Source organism: Aulostomus chinensis, chromosome 18 (genome assembly GCF_037954235.1).
Source record: "Aulostomus chinensis isolate RoL2024-O1b breed Wild chromosome 18, RoL_Achi_v1.0, whole genome shotgun sequence".
Lineage (NCBI taxonomy): Eukaryota > Metazoa > Chordata > Actinopteri > Syngnathiformes > Aulostomidae > Aulostomus > Aulostomus chinensis.
Window position 1 is genome coordinate 3033742 of NC_141337.1, and position 20368 is coordinate 3054109.

General features: G+C 45.8%; 2 protein-coding genes and 1 long non-coding RNA gene across 8 annotated transcripts in view; 2 read left to right on the forward strand and 1 right to left on the reverse strand.

Annotated features, from left to right (window-relative positions):
* On the forward strand, positions 1–14332 carry eftud2 (elongation factor Tu GTP binding domain containing 2). Its single transcript, XM_086184717.1, has 28 exons — positions 1–159; positions 893–1008; positions 1448–1613; positions 1735–1813; positions 2256–2331; positions 2510–2575; positions 2665–2700; positions 3015–3105; positions 3189–3271; positions 3358–3524; positions 4077–4201; positions 4321–4384; positions 4476–4566; positions 4652–4787; positions 5353–5480; positions 5793–5986; positions 6084–6195; positions 6475–6615; positions 6770–6871; positions 7372–7454; positions 7670–7756; positions 9306–9432; positions 10117–10204; positions 10358–10476; positions 10768–10862; positions 10951–11104; positions 13623–13730; positions 13829–14332. The coding sequence occupies exons 2-28, from the start codon at positions 904–906 to the stop codon at positions 13922–13924; spliced, it is 2919 nt and encodes a 972-aa protein (XP_086040843.1). The 5' UTR covers positions 1–159; positions 893–903; the 3' UTR covers positions 13925–14332.
* On the reverse strand, positions 8140–18073 carry LOC147244688 (uncharacterized). 2 transcript variants are annotated; one of them, XR_015110000.1, is made up of 3 exons: positions 17349–17782; positions 16130–16243; positions 8140–8608 (listed from the first exon to the last, which is right to left on the reverse strand). It is a non-coding gene; the product is annotated as an uncharacterized LOC147244688 (long non-coding RNA). The 2 variants fall into 2 exon arrangements; XR_015109999.1 differs by lacking the exon at positions 8140–8608 and adding an exon at positions 18024–18073 and having other exon boundaries at positions 13699–16243; positions 17349–17463.
* gjc1 (gap junction protein gamma 1) overlaps positions 16153–20368 on the forward strand; it is a 47862-nt gene continuing 43646 nt past the window's right edge. For 3 of the 5 annotated variants that reach the window (XM_086184718.1, XM_086184722.1, XM_086184721.1), the window contains exons 1-2: positions 16823–17435; positions 18820–19654. The gene's annotated coding sequence lies outside the window, so the exon portion shown is untranslated. Of the gene's footprint in view, positions 16722–16822; positions 17436–18716; positions 19655–20368 lie in introns of those variants that run through there. The other 2 variants (XM_086184720.1, XM_086184719.1) reach the window with 2 other exon arrangements.

Consider the following 20368-nt stretch of genomic DNA (forward strand, 5'->3'; position numbering starts at 1 on the left):
TTATAGCAACAGAAGAACAGCACCGGAAGTAGAGTTCCATCATACGCATGGCGCTATTTGGAAAATTATTTCTCAGTTGCTAAATTAAAACTGAACTTTTATCTCCTTTTTTGAACAAAAAACAAAAGTACTTTGCAACTTCAACTCAACAGAACACAGGTGAGTTTGTTTTACGTTATCCGGGCAGTAGCTAACGATAGCTAAGCTATTAATTACCAGACTGCTCAACAATAACGTAACGTTTACGTCGTCTTGGAGAGTCATTCATTTCTCGGTGCGTATATTTTAGCTAATGATGTTGGAGAACAGGGGTTTACACTCTCCGAAGGGCTCCAGCGTATATTCACAGACATTTTGAAGACGGGAAGCTTTTATATGCTTTATATAAAGTAAACCTCGACGTTAACCTCACACAGTACCGTCCATGCAAAGTTAGCATTAGCGCTAGCTGCGCTCGAGAGGAACCTTGCTTCTACGTCAAAGACAAGTTTGTGAGAAACAAGCCAAGATTTGTTTTATTTCCATGAGTAGATGCAATCTTCATTTCTCATGTCATAATATTTTTAACGTTTGATGAGCAGTAAATAAGCTTGTGTCTAACTTAGTTGTAAATAGTAATTCTTGCATTCACGGGCAGAAAACAAGAGTGAAAATGTTTTATCCAAGCCAGCGATCAGGATGCTGTCTTCACATCAGAGACAAATAACAGGACACACAAACTGCAGTTGTATACCAGCAAAAATATAATCCTGATCTCTCCACGATCAACATTCAACATTATTATGGATTTGTCTCCCAGAAAATACATAAACTAACATCTTGACTAAGTCACAAACCCTCCCTCTCTCTCTCCCTCTCTCTCTCTCTCTGTCTCTCACTCACTCACTCTCAGTTCTCTGTAAGATGGAGGCTGATCTGTATGATGAGTTTGGGAACTATATCGGTCCAGAGCTGGACTCTGATGACGATGATGATGACCTTGATGCAGAGGACCGAGACGTTGACGAGGTAATCTTCACGTGGTCTCACAGCTCATGGGGGGGTTAGTAGGTGGGCTCTAAAAATCCAAATATTTGTCTGATTGAGCACTAAAAATCTAGTGTTTTAGATTTAAAATGCCAAAACTGGACTTCCTGTGTGACTTTTATGTTGAATCAATGCATTCCAGACAGGGTTTACTTGGAAAAGTTGTGGAAGTATTCTGGAAGGGAATTTTTTTTTTTTTTAAATGACGTCACAAAATTTTGTAGTAATGGACATCTGTGTGTTTACTTCAGCACAAACCTCCAGACTGGAATAGAGTAAATCCTGTCATAGGAACTTCATAGGAAGTTGTGTGACAGGACTCACCCAGCCGTCCAGTACTCCGTCCCTCTCTGCCTGCTACTCCTGTAGTTTTGTGTAATATGAGCACACACGCTATAATAGTGACACTTTTCACGGACAGGGCGATGAAGATGATGACGATGATGAGCCCGCGGATGCTGATGATGAGGTCCCGGGCATGGAGGTGGTCTTACACGAGGACAAGAAGTACTATCCAACAGCAGAGGAGGTTTATGGGCCTGAAGTGGAAACTATCGTCCAGGAGGAAGACACGCAGCCTCTGACAGGTCGGAGAGGAAGAAAAGCACCTCAGTTTAATTGATCACCTCTCAAATCCAAACATCTGTATGATTGAACAAAACTCACATACAAACTCGAGATGAATATTTTTGTCTTCACTCCTACTAGAGCCCATCATCAAGCCAGTGAAGCACAAGCAGTTCACCCTGATGGAGCAGGAGTTGCCCGCCACCGTCTATGACATGGAGTGAGTCATCAAAGTGGTTTCCAGATGCACCGAGATGGAAATCCTTGGCCGATAACTTATATTTGAATAACAGTTTTTCTGATTGACAAGTCAGTGACGCTGATATTCAATACTTTGGAACTTGAGTTGTCTCTGCGACATATCTTGCAAGCAGAAAGTTGCTGATCTTTCTCAGAGAAGTTGCAATACACTCACTTTTATTTTTGCCTGGTAACAAACCACACGTGCACTCACACGGCGTGTTGCATAGCTGCACCCTCAGGTGGGCGGTGCAGGGAAGCCCGTGGACTCAACACAAAGTTGTTGAGACACAGCGGATTACTGACACTGATGTTGAGCTGATAAATCGCTGCGTTCTAGCAACAGCATTCATGGTCATTCTCACTGTGTGTTTGTAATTTATGCTTATAGTCACTGCTTTTAACTCCTCCTCTCTCGGAAGATTCCTTGCAGACCTGATGGACAGTCCGGAGCTGATTCGGAACGTCACCTTGTGCGGTCACCTCCATCACGGCAAGGTCAGCATCTGCCCAGAGCTTCTGTCGCTCTCAGAGCTGTCTGTCCACGTTTCAGGCATTTTGCCAAAGCAAGCGTGTTTGAGGGGGATGGGATGTTGTGGAGCAGAAGCCATCAACACGCCTGCCCTTAGGATTCACCCAGGAACCAGATTTAAAGATGTTGCTTATTTCTTTTCAGACCTGTTTTGTGGACTGTCTGATTGAACAGACACACCCAGAAATCAGGAAAAGAGACGATGTGGATGTGAGTTACCTCTCTAGTAATCATGCAGCTTTGCGATCTTCGTTGGACTGCGTCTGACCACAAACTAACAAGGTTTTTGATGCTTTCAGCTCCGATACACAGACATCCTCTTTACAGAACAGGAGGTGAGTGTCTGACCTGAAATGTGCCTCTACAGTGCGTCTTATCTGATTGTTTGATTTCTCACACATCCTTCAATCAATATTAAGTACATTAATGCAAAGTTACTTCATCTGTAGACAAGGGAATTGATTTTATAGATGATGACGCTCCAAAAAGGTGGAGTTCCTCGCCCCCAGGGATGATAATTGAATTGGGAATCTTTTGTTATGCAGCTCAACATCCTCATGTCACACAATAATATTCTTAGACTGGACATCAGCATTCTTGTTATTGATCTGTAAAAGTACTCCTAAAGTATCCTGCGTGTACTTGACAGAGGGGAGTTGGTATCAAGAGTACTCCTGTCACCATGGTACTGCCGGACTCCAGAGGCAAATCCTACCTCTTCAACATCATGGACACACCAGGTGTGGCGCACCAGCCGCCTGCATGTATGTTTAGCGATTGGTGTTGAAAAAAAAGAGGTTGATGTGAACCGTCTTTGTCAAAGGTCACGTGAACTTCTCTGACGAGGTCACCTCCAGCATCCGCATCTCAGATGGTGTCGTCCTCTTCATCGATGCAGCAGAAGGAGTGAGATTCTTTTTCCTCATCTTCATCTTTGCATTTCTTATTTTACCAGCTTTCCCTCCGTATAACCGGTCCGTGTCTCTGCTCAGGTGATGCTGAACACGGAGCGTCTGATCAAGCACGCGGTGCAGGAGCGAATGGCCATCACCATCTGCATCAACAAGGTGGACCGTCTCATTGTGGAGCTCAAGCTGCCACCCACAGATGCTTATTATAAACTGCGACACATTGTGGATGAGGTCAACGGCCTGCTCAGGTACGTCTGCGCTCCACCGCCACCGCCGCTGTGTTGGGGGAGGGGTTTCATCATGTGATGTGGTACACTGACCTTTTATGACAAGAGAATGATGCGCCTGTTCAACGTGTACAGTGGTGTGAAAAAGTGTGCCCTCCAGCCACACCCAGGCCCGATTGCTGCCACACAGTTATCACAAACACTTGACGGCGTTTGTTGCTGGTCAGGGTGGCCCAGCCAGTTTTTAGAGCTCGGGGGCAATCACTTTTTCACACAGGGCCATGTAGGTTTGGATTTTTTTTCTCCCTTAATTATAAAAACCATTTAAAACGGCATTTTTGTTGTCTTGACCTTGATAAATTAGTTTGTTCTGAAACATATTAGAGTGACAAACATGCAAAAAATAAGAAATCAGGAAGGGAGCAAACACTTTGTCACACCACTGTATGTTACACTGTCATCAGGCTTTTCTGGTTCTGAGATTCTATCTTTCTCATGGCAGGGATCATCAGAACCGTAGCGGTGCTCATCCTAATTCGCCACACTGCTAATCATGTTCTTCTTCTCCGTCAGCACGTACTCCACAGATGAGAACTTGGTGGTTTCTCCTCTTCTGGGTAATGTTTGCTTCGCCAGCTCCCAGTACAGCATCTGTTTCACGCTGGGCTCCTTTGCAAAGATCTACTCGGACACTTATGGTGAGACAACTCTCCAGGGTCATGAACCACAAAGTGCCCCTACCTCCTGACCCCCCCCCCCCCCCAACACACACACCCCCTCTTCAGCTCCTGACTGATGCACAACCCTGGGTTTGCAGGTGACATCAATTATAACGAGTTTTCCAAGAGACTGTGGGGAGACATTTACTTCAATCCAAAAACGTGAGTGAATTAGATTTCGACACGCTGCTAATATTTGATGACAAGCCGTCTGCTCTGCTCTGTCCTGACACGTCAGTTTTCTTTTCTGCAGACGCAAGTTCACAAAGAAAGCCCCCAGCAGTAATTCCCAGCGCAGCTTTGTCGAGTTCGTCCTGGAGCCCCTCTACAAGATCCTCTCCCAGGTTGGACTCGTGTCACTCTTTAGTTTTAACAAGCGCTCAGGCAAGGACCTCTGTGTAACCCCTCCCAAATTATCTTTGTGTTTAGGTGGTTGGGGATGTGGACACGTCTCTCCCCCGGGTTCTGGATGAACTGGGGATCCACCTGACGAAAGAGGAACTGAAGCTCAACATCAGACCGCTGCTGAGGCTCGTCTGTAATCGCTTCTTTGGAGAGTTCACTGGTGGGGCTTCCTCTGGCTTTTCTCTGCTGCCGGCTTCCTCTTTGACCAGCTTTGTTATTGCAGAGACTTGCAGGGGCTTTTAATCTTTGGTTCTGCTTTACTGAATCTGTAATCAGAAGAATTATCATGATAAACACTGTTTGTGCAGACCAGGGGCGCGCAAACCTTTTCCCCCCAGGGGGCCAAAAGTCAGTCTAAGTGAGGAAGAGACAAAAGCCATTCAACGTAATTAAAATATGAATCACAAACAATATCAGCTGGATTTATTCCAACAAAGATGGAATATTTCAGAAGGTTGCTTGAATCATGCAAAACAAGAATCTTGCCCGGGACACACGTCCTAGTCTGGGTGAGGGTAAAAATCCACCAGCCCACAAACACGTCTGGATTGTCTTCATGTAGAATTTGTTATAAGATGCAAGTTAAAAAAAAGAAAAGATAAAAAATCAGAAAAAAATTTAAAAGTAATGGCATACATTTAAATCAATGAAGTTAGAAAAAAGATAATAAAGGTGAACTGATAACATCTCAGTCAATGATGAATCAAGTGTTTTTCTCTCTATAGGTTTCGTGGACATGTGTGTGCGACACATCCCCTCGCCACAGGAGGGCGCCCGGAACAAGATAGAGCACACCTACACTGGCGGTCTGGAGTCCGACCTGGGAGAGACGATGGCGGAGTGTGACCCTGATGTGAGTGCTGTGGAGATGGAAAAGTCTCTGATTAAATTGGCTGGTTAACAGGCTGGTAAGAGTTTCTCTCGCTAGACGAGTCCTGCAGGCTGTTTTAATTAGCTGGAGCTGAAAGAGCTGTTTCAGACGTCCGTTTAAAACAATGCAGGACATTGATCACAGTTTTCCAGGCTGCAGCGACCTTCCTCTTTGCCGAAGCCTTCTTATATTTCATCTGAAATAACTGTTAGATTCCGGCGCTAAGACTTTCCTGTCCCACTTCCCTGTTGTTATCCTTCTTTCCTGCTCACCTCATGTCCCTCGTACCTTCAGGGCCCTTTGATGTGCCACACCACTAAGATGTACAGCACCGAGGACGGGGTTCAGTTCCACGCCTTTGGCAGGGTGCTGAGTGGGACCATTCAGGCCGGCCAGCCTGTGAAGGTTTTAGGAGAGAACTACACCCTCGAGGATGAGGAGGATTCTCAGGTCTGCACCGTGGGCCGTCTCTGGATTTCAGTTGCCAGGTGAGGTTCAGGGGTTTGGCCCTCAGTGCTGTGGTCATTACTTCAAGTTTGTTCCCTTTTTAAATATTCTTTCTGCTGCCTTTTTTTCCCCCCTCAGATACCAAATTGAAGTGAATAGAGTGCCTGCAGGGAATTGGGTCCTCATTGAAGGTTGTGACCAGCCCATCGTCAAGACTGCCACGATCACTGAGCCCAGAGGCAACGAAGAGGTGAGAGATCTCAGGAAATGTTAACGGGGAACTGTTTAAAGCTCGACACGGTCATGGAATTTTTGAAAATAGTTATTCCAAGCCTGGAAATGTGTTGGGGGAGGGATCGAGCCCTCTAAATATCTTCATGTTGTATCAGAACACGTTACCTTGTCCTTAATTTTAGTTAATTACGCTGCTAGAGTTTGAACTGAGATTGTTTGGGCATGAACGTGTCAAAGTCCTGGAATCAGTCAAGGAACCTCCTCCTTAGTTCACATGCCTTACTTTCTCCTGCAGGCTCAGATTTTCAGGCCGTTGAAGTTCAACACGGCATCGGTTATTAAGATTGCGGTGGAGCCCGTCAACCCATCGGAGCTGCCGAAAATGTTGGACGGACTGAGGAAGGTCAACAAGAGCTACCCCTCCCTCACCACCAAGGTACAGCTCACCTCCCAGTCGTCACACTGGTAACAAACGACCTCCCGGAGGTGAATTCTGTCACGTTCCGGGGTTTCATTTCCTTTCTGAGTGACGCAAAAACCATAAAAATCACTGCAGCGTTCCAGTTTGTATGTGTGTACTCGTGTTACAGGTGGAGGAGTCCGGCGAGCACGTCATCCTGGGCACAGGAGAGCTCTACCTGGACTGCGTCATGCACGACCTTCGCAAGATGTACTCAGAGATTGATATTAAAGTAATGTTCTCACTCTGGATACATTTTATGCTTTAGAGATGTGTTTTTTTGTTCGCGACACAACTTTTAATGCCAAAGAGGCTGAAAGCCCAGTTACACATGAAGCAGTGCGACGGTCTGTCCAATCCAGCTTTGATACAGATGTTCACCCTTATAGAAATGAGTGGTTTCTGCACAACCCTGCTGCCTGACAGGCCACAGATGCACGCGAAGCCAAAACAAGACACTTTTATTTCGTTCTAACCTCAGTTTTAATGCAGTTCTAACACAACATCTGATGAAGTAGTGCAACCACGCGCAGTATTAATATATATATGCATTATTTTCCAAACCATTTCCAATGTACTGTGAAATATTGTAGTGTTTTTGCTTTTCCTGCACAAACTTTGTGTTCCTCTGTGACACAACTAGAAAAACATGTACGAGCAGAGCGTTTTAGACTGGACTAAAGCTGAAGATTTAAGACCAAAGCCGTCATTAACGCTCACGTTCATCCACAGGTTGCCGACCCAGTTGTGACTTTCTGTGAAACTGTGGTGGAGACATCATCTCTCAAGTGTTTTGCTGAGACCCCGAACAAGAAGTGAGAGAATGCTTTTATCCAGAGGAACAACGACATGAGTGTGACGCTGAGGAAGCTCTCAGAGCCCATCTGTGTCTCGCACATGACACCGACTCTGTTTTTGAGATTTAAAGCTACGGACTCTTTGGGAGTCCCCGTCAGAGTGGATCCGTCCCTCTGGCTGTGCCGCCTCATGCCGGCGTGAGTGATTGACAGCTGTTTGATGTGATTGACAGGAATAAGATCACCATGATTGCGGAGCCTCTGGAGAAGGGGCTGGCTGAGGACATCGAGAACGAAGTGGTGCAGATCACGTGGAACAGGTAGGACGGGGGAGGGGCTTCATCTCACACACGAGGAGTTTCAAGTGATCTTTAATCAATTTAAAATAGGCAATTAAGTCAGTATTTAATGTGTCTTTTTCTGGCTTTATTAATTTCTCCGTATTTTGTAGCCACTCAGACTGATCTTTCATTCCGCTTCATCCCTCAGTTCGTGGGGATAAGTGAGCGGGAACACGCCAGTAATGACTGGTTCTTTTAATTAAATGCGGTGTTTGAAGAAAGTGAAGGAGTACAGAAACGCCCAGGGCTGAAAAAGTCTTTAATAAAGTGAAGTTATTGGATTTGTTGGTAATCTTCCTTCAATTTGTGAGGTTTGGTACCAATTTGCTTTTAAACTTTCAACACACCGACTGAAGAGTTTCCACACTTTGATGTACCTTCCAACGGTTTCATCTTTCACGTTGGACCAGGACGTGACAAATCTGGGCTGCTGTGTGACAACAATTTAATAACTTTGCTTTAATTCAGTCTTGTGTGTGAGTGTGAGAGAGATGGTTAGGATTGCAAGCAGTGTGTGTGTGTGTGTGAGCAGTAGCCTTTAGTGAGGAAGGAAAAGTTTTAAAGTTTGACATTTAAAAAAAAAAAAAAAAGCAGCGCTCATGTTGTGTAATTAAGAGGTTCCCCGTGGAACGCTGGCTCACCTCGTTAATCAGCTGGAGTGAGGTGAGGATCTCTGACACACTCTGAGCTCCGTTTACCCGGCAACCGAAACCATGTGCTGCACTCGAGAGTGTGGAATCTGCAGAAAATACGTGAACGTGGGTTTAAAGTCCGGCTGAAGGTCTGACGTTGAACCTCCCGGACTGTCGGGCTCCACTTGTGAGGGAAGATCTGAGTGTGAGAAGTGGAAAACGGGAACACATGAACGCCGATATAACAGCAGCGGGGTTTCCATCATTGATTGATTAGGTGACTGTTTTCATGATTAGCTGTTGATTTGTTGAGCCTCGGAAATGTCAAGAAAACTTGGGGGGGGGAAAAAGTTCATTTGCTTTTTCACGGGTGGCGTTTCAAACAGTTTCTTTTGTCCAGGTACCAATCTAAAACCAGGAAAGATCAATAACCTGTTGATCAATTAATGGATTGATTGTTGTCGTCCCTAAAAGCGACATGAGCAACTTTAATACAGGTGGAACATTTTAGTACCGGAATATTTAATCAGCAGGTATTGTGATCATTACATGCACATTACAGCCCTCGTGAGCGTCATTGATCACTTACAGTAATTGAATTATGCACTAAAAGCACACATGAATTTTCCTGTCCCTGTGTGTGTGTGTGTGTGTGTGTGTGTGTGTGTGTGTGTGTGTGTGTTTCCTGTTATGACTCTGCTCATATGTGAGGCCAGTGTGGAGTAGTAACACGAGAGGAGTGACACGCTTCACACACCATTAAACTAAACCTTCGCTCTACTCTTCCTCCTCTATTAACCCTTTAACCCTCCCATCAACCAATCTCTTTAATGCTCCAGATGACCCCACATGCCAGCACCCTCTTAACCAGTTGCTCTCCTGTTTCCTCGTGTCAGGAAGAAGCTGGGAGAGTTTTTCCAGACCAAGTATGACTGGGATCTGCTGGCCGCCAGGTCCATCTGGGCCTTTGGACCGGACACGACGGGGCCGAACATTCTTGTAGACGACACGCTGCCTTCTGAGGTGAGCTGGGAAGGAAATGTGTTGTTCTAATTTAAGTAAAACGGCTGCAATTGTATACAACAACAGTTCGCCACTCAAGATCATCGTTGGGCTGCGTCGCTCTTTTTGTCTTTTCGCCATCATTTGGCCCCATGCGTGAATTGTTCTTACACACGTTGGGACTGGTTTTAACCCCCAGTTTGGTCCCCAGAGAGGAAACCAAGCCTGATGCCTACTCTGTAGCTCCTCCTTTCACAACAATAGTGGGTGACTGCCAGATACCAGATGTACACAATAGCTGGCGAGAGGCGTCAGAACGCCAGTGGTCTTCCTGTCTGTCAGAATATCAAGAGCTGGATTTTTACATCAAATGCATCATTTTTACTTTGACTCATCAGTATTTCTTTATCAATAACTAGTGAATATTTGTTTCAAAAAACACACTGTTTTGCATCCATGTTTGTTTCAGATTAGCATGAATGTGCATCTTGGTTAACGGACGCACAGTTACACCACTATAAGAGGCGGACCTCACGCCGTCATCACGATCCGTGCTGTCGGATCTCATTTCCCAACTTTATATGCAAAAAAAAACAAACAAAAAACTGCAACAAACCCCAACCGTCCCAGCAGCTTAAAATGTTTGACTCCAGCATCTCTCCATCAGCTGAGCAGCTAAACCTGACTGTTTGTGTTTGGTGGCAGGTGGACAAGGCTCTGCTGGGCTCGGTCAAAGACAGCATTGTTCAAGGTTTCCAGTGGGGCACCAGGGAGGGGCCTCTGTGCGACGAGCGTAAGATCTCCCCTCATTTAGATCTGATTCTTCTCCTCCTCCTTCTCTTGGGAATTTGCCCCAAGAAGGAAGACTACGGCACTAGGAAGATGTGTTTTCCTCACTGGTGTTGTTACCGTTACTGCGTAGCGTAACTAAGTCTTGTGCCCTCAGCCATCAGGAATGTGAAGTTTAAGATCCTGGATGCAGTCATCGCTCAGGAGCCTCTGCACAGAGGAGGAGGTCAGGTGATCCCTACAGCCAGGAGAGTTGTGTACTCCGCCTTCCTCATGGTGAGATCACCACCCACCCTCCCACTCATCCATCCCGCTCTCCTCCTCCTCATCTGCCATTAGCTCCTCCTTCCATCTTCACTTACTTTAATGTTCCATTACCTTGATTACAGTTGGGAATTCGCTGACGTGCGCTCGTTTTAATTGCGGTGCAACAACATTTTGGCCTCCTTCCTCGTCTCCTTTGACTCTTCACTATCATTATAATAAATCCACGGGTCACCTTTGCATGTGTGGCCACACGGCCTCTCTAGGCTTTTGTCCTCGGGCTCAGGCTCCCTTGTGTTGCAGGCTACTCCCAGATTGATGGAGCCGTACTACTTTGTGGAGGTTCAGGCTCCTGCTGATTGTGTCTCTGCTGTCTACACCGTGCTGGCCAGAAGGAGGTTGGTCTCCGTCCTCATGTCTATCCTCAATATTCCTTCGTGTTTCAGTTTGAAAGTTTCTTTTTTTGACCCTCTTGTTGTCTGACAGGGGTCACGTCACCCAGGACGCACCTATTCCAGGGTCTCCCCTCTACACCATCAAGGCTTTCATCCCAGCCATTGACTCCTTCGGCTTTGAGACGGACCTTCGCACTCACACGCAGGGGCAGGCCTTCGCTCTGTCGGTGTTCCACCACTGGCAGGTAGGAATTAGTCTCTTAAAGAAGCCCTGTAGCTGACATCACGTGAGATAATAGTGACCTGAGAATTTACAGTGTTTGTTCGGCTAAAACCGGACTGTTGCGTTGTTGTACGCATGCTCCCGAGCCTGTGAGGAGCTACAACAACACACCTCAAGATGCTCGATGGCTTTTACTGGGAAGTCGTCCATTTCTTTAAATGGGGGGGTTCATGTGGTCAAGAAAAACTCTAAAAAGTCATTGACTTTTCAAGTCTGTAATTTCCAGGCCTTGGGGGGGTGTTTAAAAAACAAACAAAGCCAGAAAATGTTGGAAAAGTTTTGAAAGTCTTCATCAAAAGTACCTGCATATCCGAGTGCATGTAGGAGATGCTGGAAAAGCTGGGGAAAAAAATGTGTATGAACGCTGTTTTTTGACGTCTTTGACTTCACGTCCTCCGTTGGACATCGACGCCGGCCGCTAACTCGCTGGTCCGTGATGCAAAAAAAAAAAAAAAAAAAGATAAATTGCAAATAAGTCTTGATTGCAACCCCAGCTGTGAGAGGCCACACGTCTCCTACCGCTCTGGAGACGGACACACTTCTGTCAATACATCATTTCGTCCCTCAGCACTAATCGAGCTCTAACTGTAGCTCAGACGCTGCTGTGCATGTTAACACACCATGAAATGAAAAAATTCCAAGTGGTCGATGGCTCACATTGAAGCGGTTCCTGGTCTGGTTCAGTTTTGAGACCGGCCACCCTCCCAGATATCTGATACTGTCTTGTCCGTCCACCCCTGCTCGGCCTGTTTGTGAGACTGGCCTGTATTTGTTTTGACCCTCGCTGTCATTGGAGACGCAGCTTTTAATACTTGTGCGTTTTATTTGGGGGATACGAGCTGCTCGGCTTGTGTAGTGGACTGACCAACCTCCTGCACATGTCTGCCACTCCGGCTGAGCGTCTCTTGATGTTGAGTCGGTCGGAGTGTCGAGTCATTAAGATTTAGGTATAATGTGGCCGTCTGCGTCTCCTCCTGTCATGTCTGACAGGTTTGTGTCTGCACTCTGCAGAGCTGCGTCAGTGAAAATTAACTCCATTTAGGGTCCCTGAATACTTAAAGGCAAAGTTCCTCATCTGGAAGGATGCAAAGATGTTGGTGTAGAAATAGTCAATATTTGTGGGTTGTTGATGTGTTCATTTTTTGGTGGGGACCGCAGTAAAGATGTCAGGGAATAAGATCTTCAGCTTAGACTGGGAACGGGATATTTACCTTATTGGATAAGACCACAATTTCTTGAATGCACACACTTGTCAGATCACTTGGTGAAAATAAGGCGTCAAATAACTGAGTGTTGCCTTGGGAACATGGGGAACACATGAAAACCCCTCTCTTAATCTAGTATGGACATTTAAACTCTCATTTGGAGCTGTCAGAATTGATTGACCAGTTGGTGGAAAGACCTTTATAGCCAACTACGCTGACAAGCGTCGACTTCAGTCTTTGGTAAATCAGCTCCATTTTAGAGCCGAGTGTGTCATTATGCAGTCCCGACCGGTGGTTTGTTACCACGGAGTTCAACGGGCTGAGCCAGAAAACTGAACCGTCCTCCCCAGAAGCCTCCAGAACACATCCCTCGGCCCTCTCAATCTGGTGTTTGCCCCGGTAAACCTCAGTGACGATGTTGCGTCTCCTTTATCAGCCGGATCCTGATCTGCCAGAACTGGCCTGCTAACAACAGTGTTGGGTTACTTTTTGTTAGCAGCTTTCACCCATCTGTCAATTTGGCTTCAGCTGCTCCATTGATTTTTCTTTTTTCTTCTCTTTTTTTTTTGAACCCCCCCCCCCCCCACACACACACACTCCCTTTTGGGATCTTCTCCCAGGGCAGGAAAACTCTTATTTCGTCCACTCTACCCTACTTAGAGCAGATTGAACATTCCTAACGAGTCCTGTCCTCCAGGGTGAATGTTTCACAAGTTGATGAGCAGATCTTTGTCAGGGTCACACACAACACTTGTAGGGATTGACTTGAAAAGCTCTTGGAGTCCTAAGTTCTTCAAATATCACCTGCCAGCGTTGCACTGATGCTGGGTCGGTGACAAACGTGGCAAGTGACTGAACCCGCACGCGGCTTCCATCATGTTGATGGACGAGCTCCTGACTCAGTAACAACGGGACAGACTTGCCAGTGAATCAGATATTTAGCTGAAGTCACTGTCCAAAGTGTCCACGCCGCTGGAATTTGATGTGTGTTTTCCGGTTGACAGAGCGTTCCTCAGATTTTGCTTCGCTGGGTTTTCCCACGTTAATCAGTTGCATCATGCCATTCGGTTCTCTGGCTCAAAGGTGCCATGTGTGGGATTTAGGGATTTCTTCTTTTCTTTTTTTAGCTGTGCAGTTATTTTGCATGAGGCTCAATGAGAACTTGGTCACAAAACTTCCAGACTTAGGCCAGGGAGTCGTGAGGGTATTCACCGGGCCAGATGCCATTGAATCCCACAAACTGATCCATCAGATGTCTTCTGTGTTTCCCTCCAGATTGTGCCTGGTGACCCCTTGGACAAGAGTATTGTGATCAGACCTCTTGAGCCTCAGCCGGCCCCCCATCTGGCCCGAGAGTTCATGATCAAGACCCGACGACGCAAGGTGAGCCCCGTGTTAGCGCCACGTTAGCTTTTACATCACTAGGTGTTCGGTGTGGTGAATTGGTGATATTTTAATATCCTGCGTTTGTTGCTCCGCAGGGTTTGAGCGAGGATGTGAGCATCAGCAAGTTCTTTGACGACCCCATGTTGTTGGAGCTGGCCAAACAGGACGTGGTGCTTAATTACCCCATGTGAGAGACGGTTAAAACGCACGAATTTCCACCAGTCACTCACGCAAATCCTCTTCTTTCTTTTTTTTTTTGAAGGGTGTTTGGGGTCTAAAAATACAAATACAACAAACACAGATGGAGCAGAAAGTATTTTTACTTTTATCTCCGGTTTCCTATTGGGAATCAACAAGCAAGGATTAAAACGTGTGTAAAAAGAGGACATCAATATCAAAATCGCTGTCGCGTTAGTTTTTTTTCCCCTTTTAGTAAACATCTGTAATTGCTGAAATGTTTGAATCTTTTTTTTTTCTTTGTATAAAACTCATTATTTTTTAAGAATAAGGTCACCTGAAAGACTTTTTTTTTTTTTTTTTTTTAATGTCATCAATGTGGTGTATGTCTGAATAAAAGAATCCTTTGTAAGTGTCAGTGACTGATTGGAGTGTGTTTGGTGGAGGTCCAGATGTAATTACTGTCAGGCTGGAGGGAAGTGGACTCCACACTGCGTCTGCGGGTCGAGAGCAGTGCAAACTTGCTGATGGTTTGAGTGACCGGTGTGTCTGCTTGTGCCTCCGTGTGGGCGGTGACGGATGGACAGGCTGCCGGATGGTTGGAGGCAGGCAGAGAGGAACTAAAGGTTACGCTTTCATGACTAAACTAAAAAAAAAAAAAGGGGGGGGGGATGATGCAACATCAGACGTGACATTGAAGCAACCAGGCTTTGCTTTTGACATCTGGAAACGATGCTTCTTCAGTCAGCACACAAGTCTCCATTTACATTCATGCTTAGGAGAGGCTTCCAAACACATTCAGCTACACAAGTAGTTCTTTCTCACTCTGATTTAACACCTTTTTTTTTTTTTTTCACCGCTTTGGTGAAAACGTCACTGGCTCGACAAAATCAGTATCATTACTCATCGATTTCTTAAAGGGTGTCCAGATGTCCTGTCAATGTAGCAGCGGCCCTTGAAACTGCCTTCTCCTTTGTCTCTTGCTCCACAGTTGGCATTTCCCACCTTTTCTTATGTAAGATATTTTGTTGGCTTTCAACACTTTTTTTTTTTTTTTTTTTTGCTTCGAGTTGCAGAAACTGCTCAGGTATGGGACAGTCCAGCTCTTTATGGACTCCGAGCTGTCTTGGACCGAGCTCCCTTCAGCGTTTGCTCCTCTTTAATACATCCATTCTTTTTTTTTCTCTAGTTTTCACCTTACTACAGCTGTTTGCTGCAGTCAACGTGAACACGAGGCTGCAAATGTTCTTTTTCTGATGTCTTGTAATTTGTATTGTCATAATTAATCCGGCCACTAGATGGCATCTGTCACGTGAACGTCGGTCAATTTCATGTCTCATGTTTGCATCCTATGTGCGTGTTCTTACCGTGTGTGTCAGGATACACCTGAGCAACAACCTGCCGGTGAAAGAAATCGTATTATTGCCACTGATCTCTGAGCCAGAACGTCTCAAGCCTACAGTCACTTAGGGTATTAAATGTATACTGAATGCATCATCGCTCTAAAAAGCAGGGCTCGATGCCTCCCGATGATCCAGAAAACGGTTTGATGTGTCTTGTCACACCTTTAGAGGATCCTGGTGTCCGAACGTCTCAGTCCATCATCTCTCAATGCTGACAACCCTCCCCCCCACAGCCCAGAACGTGATGGAGAATGAGAGGGCAAGAGCGGGGACAGGAAAAGTCAAAGATGGCTTAAGCTGCTTCGACATTTGAACCGAATGTCAATCCTGTCCAACGAAACAAAGGGTTTGCTTTTTATTTCAGTGGACGTGGCTAGACAACGATGAGGGCCACTCTGCCCTTTTCAAACCAATTAAAGGAGGAGAAAAGATGGGAATTGCTGTTGAGCAAACCCTTGGTTTGCCATCTCGTATCCTCTCACCTCTGCTTTCTAACGGAATATGTTTGACTCTTGTCTGTGTTGAGCAAACGCCATGACCCCGTCACTTGTCCATGTGCTGGCATGAGCAGGGATCGTGCCTGGCCCAAAGCGCCGAGACGGATGGCAGCAGTTCCTGCCGGTCTGAACACAAGACCCTGGAGCGCTTGTTACAATCTGTGGTCCCCGCGCTAAATATAGATGAGACTCTTTTGGTATAGGGTTGGTGAGGGGCACCCTCCTCCCGCTAGTAAGCCCTTTCCCTTTCCAGCTCCATCTGGTTCCAACCACTTCATCAGTCACCTTTTCCTGCGATGAATCTGTCATCAGCTCTTACCTCTCCTTGATCTCGCCCTGTCTCCCTGCACCTCCACACCTCTCTGGCTCTGTCGTGTGTCTGTGACTCAATCACACTTGTCTCTTCCTGCTACCATCACCAGCAGAGCTTTCCCTGTAGAACACACGGCCCCAAGTGTGCGTCTGCGGGCGCCAAGTTGGTGCTTTAATAATAACCGTTAGCCCAGAGGTCGGTTCTACAGCTCAGGGATGGATCTATGAGATCAACAGTTCCCTGTTATGACCTCAAACCGTGTCTGAATGTTGTTTCACACTTAGGTTGCACACATGAACTTGGACCTGTCCCCAAAAGACTTGAGACTCGACTTGGGCCTTCAGACCCGTGAACAATCTTTATTGGGCACCGTAATATTCAGGAGCTTTAGCTTGCTTCAGTTTAACGTTAGCTTGCATTAGCTTATCGTTAGCTTGTTACTAGCTTTGTGGGATGTTGACTTGATTTACTGGTGTTTGCTGAATATTTTTCAAAAGACGAATATTTTATTTTGAAGACGTTGCCATGATGAGCACATTTAAAACACATTCCCTCACCACACTCTGCTGGCTGATCTTAAACTGAAGGACAATACAGGGTGAGTTGGTAGAGCTACTAAATTTGCCAGTTAATTGACAAATTTTGAGAAGGAAGGTCTTGAGACCTGACTTGGACTCGTCACAAAAGACTTGAGAGTTTACCTGAATTTGAGACCAAAGACTTTGGGACTTGAGGAGTGCTTTTTACCCCAAAAACCTGTGACCTGACTTTGACTTTTTCCTAAAAAAAGACTTGAGGCTCGACTTGAACTTGCAGGGAACAACTCGCGACCAACTCCGTGTCTTGAGATAAGTTTGAGGACGTGTCCTTCCAATTTCAGTGTCGAGAGCAACATTGTGTGTTATGACCCAACCGAGTTAGTAACTACAGAAACACGGGGGCGTCATCACTGTCCAGGGGGTCCGTGACAATTCGAGGTCCAGCAAGGTCGTAGAGCTGTGAGCAGGCAGGGAAAAAAAGCAACTAAATACCACCACATGACTGTGACTCCCGCACCCTCGGGCACCTGACGGACTCGCAATACTGAATCACTCCAATCAGAGAGATGTCACTGCCGTCCCCGGACTGATTTAGGCTGCGCCGCCGCCTGAGAGGGTGGCAGAGTTGAAGGGAGGTGGAGGAAATTATGAGCAACTTTACAACGATCAAGCTGCAAAGACAGTACCTGTCTCAATATGCCAAATGAGCTATGAGTTCCCACGCTGGAGGCGGATCGTGACCTGACGCAGGCCCTCACGCACTGGGTTCTCTGGTAGGATTCTAATGGTGTCCACTGATGCCTGGGCAGAAAAGGCAGGCATCACCCATTGAAGGATCCTTTGTTAACCACTCCTTGGAAAATGGGTGGTAGCCTTTATGGCCATGAAGAGTCGACGACTTTCCGTCCAATTCTGTTAAACTCAACCTTTGTGGGCTCCAAAATACCAACCGATATCTAAAGGAAACTACACGTTTCCATTTGATGCCCTTTGTGTTTTCCATCCCAGTTTTCATGCTTTGTGTGACACTTTAAATGGCTTCAGTGTCTGAAAGCTGCTGTAGAAACTAGCGGCAAAAATTAATAGATTCAGTGTTCCTTCAAGCAAACATTTGCTGGATCCAGACTCTTAAGTAATAGGATTGGCTGCATTTTTTTTTTTGTGTGTCTTTCCTGGCAAAAAAGAGAAGTATTTGGGTTTTGGACTGTTGGATGGATTAAAAAAAGCAATTTGATCCCCTCACTGTGGACTGGGAGTTGTGATTAGCATGGATTTTCTTGACATTTCATTGTTCATCGGTTAATCAGAGAAAATAATCAGCGGATTATCGTGACATTTCACCAAAAAGTGTCCTTGAATACCTTTTTCTCAAAGATTTTCCCCTCCCGCGTTGCTTCTTTCTGACTCCATTCTGCAGAAAAAAACCTGCCATGTTTAACAATAACAACAATAATTCAACAGTAATTCTACATTTTATTTAAAGGTGCTTTTAAGGACTCTCCAGGTCACTGTACGGAACAATTTAGCTTGAGGCTGGCATTAGCTTAATGGCTACTTACAGGTGACAACCGCCTGCCCAGAAATCTCTCCAGAACATTGTCCAGCGCATTCTAATCTCTCTGGTTTTATTCAGATAACATTTTTGAGAATTTGTAAAACAGACATTACTAAGCAGTTTTTGTCTTTTTTTTTTTTTCCTTCTCCTGTAGCTATTGTTAGCCGTTAGTTACTGTTAGCTTCAAGCTACATGTACACGGCTGGCTCTTTCTGCATTCTGGAGTCACCAAGAAGGGATGCAAGGGCGTAACAAACCCATCTAAACGTCACTTGTTTGCGGGCGCTTGCTGGCTAAATAGACTTTTTTGGGGGAGGTGTCACTCTAAACAATCATTAGTTGCAGTCTCAAAAGAACGAATCGCTGAAAGTAACGATGCAGGAATGTGACACAGCAGAGTCAGACCAAAGAAACACATACGATAGATGTTGAACTCAAGAAATTCCAGCTGAAAATATTAAATTGTTATAAAAGTTGATTAAAAAAAAGCCATGTTAGCAATTATTAATGCTGGGCTTCAACATAAATTCATTTCACAACGGTCATTTATTTGCTCCAAACACTAAACTGATGGGTTTTTTTCTTTCCACTTTGTTGTTCAGCAGATGTTCCTGAACCTTGGATGTGTGACCTATCGGGTGCGCGCACTGTCAAAGACGCGTACGCGCAACATCCCGCTGTACCGCTCCTGCAAAGACGGGGACGGCCAGCTTTCAGTCAGGAAACCCAGCTGTCACTCAACCAGGACTCCCCCCCGGTTCGTCCACGGCGGCGGAAAAACCAGGTCCTGATAAATACGAGCCACCGCTGGATGTGTCGGTGGTCCTCCGGTGATCAACAGCTCGGCAACTCCGCTGTCCACTCCTCCTGCGGGGGAAGAAGAGGATGAGAGACCCGCAAGACGACACCGGAGCCAACTGGCACATGTGAGCGACTCACATTAGCGAATTATCGAGCCGGGAGAAGAGATATGAACAAAACAGCTCCTCAGATTTGGCTTTAATCAGCCGATGCGTTTGTGCTTGGCAGCGGAGAAGCTCCATTCCGTGCCAAAATGACCCGACTATTGTCTAGCATCGCTTTAACGGAATGGGCCCTCAGGAATTTTGGCACCGGTTTTACGCAGCAGACTACATAGTTCAACCGTCGTTCCTCGATCGGGAGGCAGAATAGTGTCGCTGACATGGAAAAGAAATGCCCGCACATCTCCTAGTCTGACGCTCTTGAAGATGAAATAAAAACAAACAAACAAACAACAAAAAACAACACAACAACAACAACCGTCAAACACCCCTGCCGGTTCCCTCCCGAGACGTGGGGAGCAGATATTCAACGGCAAGGATTCAAGTTTGGACCCCAGCAAGTCCAAAACGACCTTCCCCGCCCAAGACAAAGATCATCTTATATCTTAAGGCATCCTCACAGACTCGCATAGCGGTAAGAATCCAACCAGAAAATATGGCATTTATTTACATTTGTTTTTTTGTGTGTGTGTGTGTGTGTGATAATGTTTTGTTTTTGGGGTTTTTTTTGGGGGGGGGGGGGTGTCACGGACGCACCATTTGGCACCAAAACGCGCAGAAGATGGTTGAATCTCGGGTGGTTTAATTACGAGTTCAGAGTGGGTTTATACCTCATTTTTAAGAGCACAACTTGGTTGAGGCCAGCAACAAGAGCTCAACTTCTCTGTTAAAACGGGCTTTTTGCATGTGTGTGTGTGGATGGTGATGGTGGTGGTGGTGGTGGGAGGGAGGGGGGTGGTGCAGCTGTAGCTTCTTTATTAACATTAGGAGTTAATTTGGAGATTCCAGTCCGTTTCAATGCAGTTTCAGCTTTTCCTTCCAGTGTTTGAGGCTGAATCCCCCTCATCTTTTGTTCTCCAGTCACTTCAGTAGGTTTGTGTATGGGCGGTGCAGGGGTTCTCCTCAGGGCTTGGTTACAGTGGTGTAAACACACGCAGGCTTTGTAATCATTTTTTTATCGGTAAACTCTTGAGATTAATTAAATAAAACAACAACAACAACAACAAAAAGAATGTTCTGCGCAAGTGAAGCTTTGCCAGGGAATTTTGGATTTTTTGGAGGGTTTGTGGTGGAGTGATTGGTGGTGAATCCTTTAAATACTTCAATTCAAGGGAGTGACTGCAGTTGA